General features: G+C 39.1%; 1 protein-coding gene across 1 annotated transcript; it reads right to left on the reverse strand.

Moving 5' to 3' along the window:
* Positions 1–212: 212 nt before the first annotated feature.
* LOC308081325 (microsomal glutathione S-transferase 1-like) lies at positions 213–3,588 on the reverse strand (the record flags this gene model as incomplete). The annotated part of the gene is made up of 4 exons (XM_080457706.1): positions 213–326; positions 1,215–1,347; positions 2,553–2,644; positions 3,454–3,588. 4 exons carry the CDS (start codon positions 3,586–3,588, stop codon positions 213–215), a joined length of 474 nt encoding a protein of 157 aa, XP_080313832.1.
* Between the last annotated feature and the right edge of the window lie 3,912 nt (positions 3,589–7,500).

Consider the following 7,500-nt stretch of genomic DNA (forward strand, 5'->3'; position numbering starts at 1 on the left):
GCCATATTATTGAAAATAAATTGGGCCTCTTCCTTACTTCCTTCACAGGTGTTACCGATGATACTTCATTTAATTGATTTTTAGCGTTGGCTATTCAAAAATAGCAGATCTACAAGCTGACAGCACGTCACGCTGTGAGCTTGTAGATCTTTTTAAACCTTTTTTTAAAAAGATCTTGTCATGTGTCATGCATCATCTACGGGGTTGAAAGGTTAAAGGTGAAAGGTGGTCCGGAGCACCCTGTAGCTCATGGACAGGGTCACCAGAACCCCCACCAACCAGGTCAGCACTCTGCTGGGCTGAGGCAGAGGAGCCACGTACGCCACCTGGTGGAGGGAGGAACACATAAACATAATGTAAATGATAGTCATATAACCATCTAAATCTGTGGTTCTCAACCTGTGGGGTCGAGACCCCCAGGGGGGTCCTCACATGATATGGGGGGGGGGGGGGGGCTACGAGCTTGTAGATCTGCTATTTTTGAATAACCAAAGTATAGTATATGGATAATGTGGTTAAAATGATTGTGAAGCTATATTAACTCATTTCGCTGGAGACCCCCTGGTCCCCCCGCCCCCCCCCCCCCCCCCCCAAGGACCCCTGGGGTCCTTGTTGACTTTGAGAACCTTGATGGTGTTTGCTAAATACCTACATTGTAAATTGTAAAACTAAAAGTACTTTAGGACAAAATGTGCCGTTTTCTTCAGTGGTGGAAAAAGTATTACATTGTTTTACTTAAGAAAAAGTATCAATACTGCAATGAATGTACTCTGTTACAAGTAAAAGTCCGGAATTCAAAATTTACCTGAGTAAAAGTACAAAAGTAATGGTATCAAAATGTACTTAAGTACCAAAAGTAAAAGTACTAAAATGTTTGAAAACAGCAGATCTACAAGCTCACAACGTGTCGCGACGCGTTGTGAGATTGTAGATCTGCTGTTTTCAAATAGCCTAGGTATGAAATAGGTCTAAAGTGGTTGATGTATGTTAATTTATATCTGCAAAGTAACTAGTGACTAAAGTTTTAGTGGAGTAAAAGTACAATATTTGCCTCTGAGATGTAGTGGAGTAAATGTACAATATTTGCCTCTGAGATGTAGTGGAGTAGAAGTAAAAGTATAGACAATTGGAAATACTCCAGAAAAGTAAAAGTGCCTCAAAATTGTACTTAAGTACAGTACTTGAGAGTAAATGTACTCGGTTACTTTACGTACCGTGTGACAGAGCCGAGACGCCACGAACACCCGGAAGTGGATCAGGGCGCTGGACACGTCCGGACCGGTCAGAGAATACAGCAGACCAATCAGAACGAAGGGAATGACGTTCTCCAGGTCGTTCTGGTGACATCTGGAAGAGAAAGGACCAATCAGAACATCGCTTTCTGTTATTGGAATATATTATAATATTTTCTGTAAAGCAGGTTTTTTTAAAGGATCGACACCATGAATTAAACAAATATATATTTAATATTTAATATCATATTGTTTATGTCCCTCAAACGTTTTTCAAAAGGTTTGAGCCTAAATCAAGCCTCAGATATATATAATATATTATATACATATATATATAGATATACTCATTCCAACTAACTTCTCTCTGGCTTATAAAGCACTTTCACCTGCAATACCACATCGTCCTGTTTGGCACGTGGCGCTATTGAGCCAGTTTGTATGCATGTTATCTCCTGGTTCTGAGTGGAAAAAGTAAAAAAATAAATAATAATAATAATCTTTTTTTTTTTTACTGAAAAACGGGAAGGATTGTACCGCTAGTGACGTCACTTTTGGGGCCAAATCAGTTTGGCCTGTTTTGAGACCAATTTACAGAAAACCCCAGATTTGCTGTGAAAGCCTGAGTGTTCAAACTGGGGTATTTTTGGGGATAGAAGAGAGGTAGGGGAGACCAAAAACACACAAAAAAGAAGAAAAAGTTAAAATTCATGGTGTAGTCCCTTTAACTCTGTTTTGGAAGCTGCTACATTAATAATAAATAATAATAATAATAATAATAATCAGTGGTGTAAAGTAACTAAGTACATTTACTCAAGTACTGTATTTATGTTCAATTTTTAGGTATTTGTACTTTACTTGAATATTTCCAATTTCCAATACGTACTTCTACTCCACTACATCTCAGATGCAAATATTGTACTTTTACTGCACTACAATTATTTGAAAACTTTAGTTACTAGTTACTTTGCAGATATAAATTATTATATTATAAAACATACATGAACCACTTCAGCCCTATTTTATACCTAGGCTATTTGAAAATAGCAGATCTACAAGCTCACAACGCGTCGCATTGCGACGCGTTGTGAGCTTGTAGATCGGCTATTTTCAAACATTACATTTTTAGTACTTTTACTTTTGGTACTTTAAGTACATTTTGATGCCAATACTTTTGTACTTTTACTCAAGTAACATTTTGAATTCCTGACTTTCACTTGAAACAGAGTATTTTCTATATCGCAGTATTGATACTTTTACTTAAGTAAAACATTTGAGTACTTTGTCCACTGATAATAATAGTTATTATGTGTATAATCTGACCTTCTGACTCGCTCCACATCCGGGTGGGTTCGTAACAGCTTGTATTTGTCCTCCCGGGTTTTCTCTGCGATGTCTTCTGTGTTCTCAAAGGCCTGGAGGATGACACAATATTATATATATATATATATATATATATATATATATATATATATATATATATATATATATAATATATATACAGTGGTGGAAAAAGTACTCATATTTTGTAATTAAGTAAAAGTATCAATACTGCAATATAGAAATACTAAAAGTCCGGAATTCAAAATGTACTTGAGTAAAAGTACAAAAGTATTGGCATCAAATTGTACTTAAAGTACCAAAAGTAAAAGTGCTCATTATGCAGAATGTCCCATTTCAAGTTGTCATGTATAACACTCATTTGAAAATAGCAGATCTACAAGCTCACAATGCGTCGCATCGCGACACATTGTGAGCTTGTAGATCTGCTATTTTCAAATGGTCGAAATGTATATAGAGCTGAAGTAGTTAATATATGTTTTGTAATAATAATCAAAATCTACAAAGTAACTAGTAACTAGTAACTAGTAACGAAAGTTTTCAAATAATTGTAGTGGAGTAAAAGTACAATATTTGCCTCTGAGATGTAGTGGAGTAGAAGTAAAAGTATAGACTTTTGGAAATACTCCATTAAAGTAAAATTACCTCAAAACTGTACTTAAGTACAGTACTTGAGTAAATATACTTCGTTACTTTACACCACTGTATATATATATATATATATATAGATATAGATAGATTAGATATAGATTACATAGTGTGTCTTTAGATTCATATTACGTATTGTGTCTTTAGACTCGGATTACTTAGTGTAATCAGATGACTTAGTGTGTCTTTAGATACAGATTACTTGGTGTAATCAGATTACTTAATGTGTCTTTACCCCTCGCGAGCCGCGGAAGAAGGCGGTCAGGAATGACATCATCATCATCTTGAGGATGATGATGGTGGTGTAGGTGGAGTAGATGAGGAAGACCTCCGACACGTTCATACTGTGGTCAATGTGGTCAAACGTCATCGTTACACCGCCCCCTGGTGGATGAGACCTGCGACCGCACACAGTGAGTACAGTGGTAGTTCATTTGTTTTCATGTCAAGGATGATCCCAACTTTACAAATTTACAATGGTTCCACCCACCCATAAAACAAACATGGGCAAATTCTCCTTCTACAGCACTGCCACCCAGGTATGGAATAGTCTGACCCCATCCCTCCAAAAATGCAGTTCGCTGGGTCCTTTAAAACAGCCCTAAAAACTCACCTTTCTGGAGGCCAAAAGAGGAGGTTTTTTTTTTTTTGTACATATAGTTTTATTTTATTCTGTATTTTTGTGTTGATATTTGTGATATTTGAACTGTTGGTGCCACTATATATGACTATGAATTGAATACCAAGGACCTCAATGGAAACAAGACGCAAGGACTTTTTTGAATGGACCTTTTAGACAAAGTATTTTAAATCTAATTGTGCTGTTCTTCATTTTTGCCTAATAAAATATTCAATCAATCAAATCAAACCTTCACTTAATGTGGCCCGCAGGTTAATATCAGAATACTGAAATATTATTGATTTCAGCTGTTATGATTCCAAACATGCAAACATGACCCGCTTTAATGACTTCAGTCTATATTAGTAGCTTAATGACTAGTATTAACATTCTATTGTCTTTTTATGTCCAATGTATTTGTATTTAAGTTCATAAAGTTACCATAAGTATAACTAAATGCATTTGAAATGAAGTAAAAATGTTACTTTTCAGAATTCCAATTCAAATATAGCAGATCTACAAGCTCAAAACGCGTCGCACTGCGACGCGTTTTGAGCTTGTAGATCTGCTATTTTTGCTACTTTAGTGTGACATAGAATGCCGAAAAAAGTTAAAATACGGAGAGACAGTATGTAATGTGTCCCTCTGGAGTGAGTGTGAAATATAGTGTCCTTCTCCATCATCAAAGTTGCATCACCGCTGATTCATCGTTTACCTTATAGCCGATGTAGGGTGATACTAGACCTCACACCTAGCACTTAATGTGTGTGCGTGCGTGCATACGTGTGTGTGTGTGTGTGTGTGTGTGTGTGTGTCACTACACGCTGGGGTCAGAGCCAGTTAGTTTGAGAAGTCACTCCTACTGCAGTGATGTTAGCCTGGTAAACCCTCCCTCCAGAAATCTCATTTGTATTTATTTTGAGAGTGAGTCTGGCCTGCAGACCTATATGGGCAATTTGGCTGTGGGCTGGAGCTGGGCGGGAGTAATGTAGCTTTGATGTCCAAGTGGCCCTTTGATGTCCAATTAAGCCACTTTAGGCTGCAGTGATTATCACCAGGAGTAATTGGTTTGTCTTTGATGTTAATGAGCAGCTTGTATGAAAGGTGTATTGATTAATGACGTGTGAACCACTCTGGTTCCACCTGATTGGCCTACCCCCGCTGTCAATCACAAAACAATGAGCGAGGACGCTGATTGGCTCGGTTATTTGGTAATGCACTAGAAACGCCCATACAAGCCTTCATGCCAGACTCACTCCTGGAATCAAATGGAAATTAGATTTCCGGAGGGAGGGTTTACCAGGCTACAGTGATGTCAACACTTGGCTAAAAGTCCAGTTGAGTTGGTCTCAACTTTAGTTTTTCTTCTTTCCACTCCAGTGACGCAGAGAAGTGTCAACGAGGTATTCTAATGTTTTTGTTGATTCACTTCCTCTCTGTTAAACAATGGCTTCTCGGTTCACCCCGATGAGTCACCTCATGAAGACTTCAATTCATGGATAATGTTTTAGTTTTTCTCTCATTCTTAAGACAATAATTTGATGAAGCGGACCGGTAGCCAGTGGTTCCGTAGGAGACACAAAGGAGACTCTGTGTGTCTCTTTTGTCTCTCCTACCGGAACCGCTGACGGTCAACCAATGATTGTCTTAGGAATGAGACACAAACTAAAACATATCCATGAATTCACGTCTCCATGGGGTGAGTAATACAAACTATATGATAATATATAATACATATGAAAAGTCATTTTGGGTTAAACTGTTCCTCTAGATCAGCTGTCTTCAAGGTTTTTCAGCCTGAGAGAGAGAGAGAGGAAGCAGGGACCCCTTAGCTGAGAGAGAGATGAAGCAGGGACCCCTTAGCTGAGAGAGAGATGAAGCAGGGACCCCTTAGCTGAGAGAGAGATGAAGCAGGGACCCCTTAGCTGAGAGAGAGATGAAGCAGGGACCCCTTAGCTGAGAGAGAGATGAAACAGGGACCCCTTAGCTGAGAGAGAGATGAAGCAGGGACCCCTTAGCTGAGAGAGAGATGAAGCAGGGACCCCTTAGCTGAGAGAGAGATGAAGCAGGGACCCCTTAGCTGAGACAGATGAAGCAGGGACCCCTTAGCTGAGAGAGATGAAGCAGGGACCCCTTAGCTGAGACAGATGAAGCAGGGACCCCTTAGCTGAGACAGATGAAGCAGGGACCCCTTAGCTGAGAGACAGATGAAGCAGGGACCCCTTAGCTGAGAGAGATGAAGCAGGGACCCCTTAGCTGAGAGACAGATGAAGCAGGGACCCCTTAGCTGAGAGAGATGAAGCAAGGACCCCTTAGCTGAGAGAGAGATGAAGCAGGGACCCCTTAGCTGAGAGACAGATGAAACAGGGACCCCTTAGCTGAGAGAGAGATGAAGCAGGGACCCCTTAGCTGAGAGAGAGATGAAGCAGGGACCCCTTAGCTGAGAGAGAGATGAAGCAGGGACCCCCTTAGCTGAGAGACAGATGAAGCAGGGACCCCTTAGCTGAGAGAGATGAAACAGGGACCCCTTAGCTGAGACAGATGAAGCAGGGACCCCTTAGCTGAGAGACAGATGAAGCAGGGACCCCTTAGCTGAGAGAGATGAAGCAGGGACCCCTTAGCTGAGAGACAGATGAAGCAGGGACCCCTTAGCTGAGAGACAGATGAAGCAGGGACCCCTTAGCTGAGAGACAGATGAAGCAGGGACCCCTTAGCTGAGAGACAGATATTTAAACTCAATACATAGTAAACTTGAACTTTCAGTCTGTACCTGGTCTGCTCTTTTTTATCCCTCTACACCAAACCTCTTTGCTGAAAGCTGATCTACAAGATCACATGTGGCCTGAAGACAGTTTTTATTTATAGATCACATTTCATTGAGCTTTACACAGAACGTTATTTAAAGGAAACACAATTATTCAATTATAAATTATAAAAAATTCATATGTTTTACTTACTGTAAGTAAAAGTATGAATACTGCAATGAAGAAATACTCTGTTACAAGTAAAAGTCGAGAATTCAAAATGTACTTGAGTAAAAGTACGAACGTATTGGTATCAAAATGTGCTTAAAGTACCAAAAGTAGAAAGTACTCATTATGCAGAATGTCCCATTCCACAAGTTTTCAAATGTATAAAATGCAGACAAAATCATTTGAAAATAGCAGATCTACAGGTGCAACGCATTGTGAGCTTGTAGATCTGCTATTTTCAAATGGCCGAAATGCTGTATATAGGGCTGAAGTGGTTAATGTATGTTTTGTAATAATAATCAAAATCTACAAAGTAACTAGTAACTAAAGTTTTCAAATAATTGTAGTGTTATAATGGTATTTGCCTCTGAGATGTAGTGGAGTAGAAGTAAAAGTACTGAAAATTGGAAACACTCCAGTAAAGTAAAAAATACCTCAAAATTGTGCTTAAGTACAGTACTTGAGTACATTTACTTAGTTACTCTACACCATTGAAAATGACTTTAGGATGCATAAAACAAAAGCAGTAGAAATAAATAGATGTAGTTACCGGGCAGAGATGAAAATTGTAGATCTGCTATTTTTAGCTAAAGTTCCCCTCAGAATAGTTGGTAATGTAGAAACAAAATGTCCAATCACAAAAAGATTTGGCGGCCCCCCTGTAGTAACTCCGGAGACCCCCTAGGGGTCC

This window comes from Gymnoscopelus braueri (assembly GCF_963280865.1).
Source record: "Gymnoscopelus braueri genome assembly, contig: SCAFFOLD_178, whole genome shotgun sequence".
Taxonomy (NCBI): Eukaryota; Metazoa; Chordata; class Actinopteri; order Myctophiformes; family Myctophidae; genus Gymnoscopelus; species Gymnoscopelus braueri.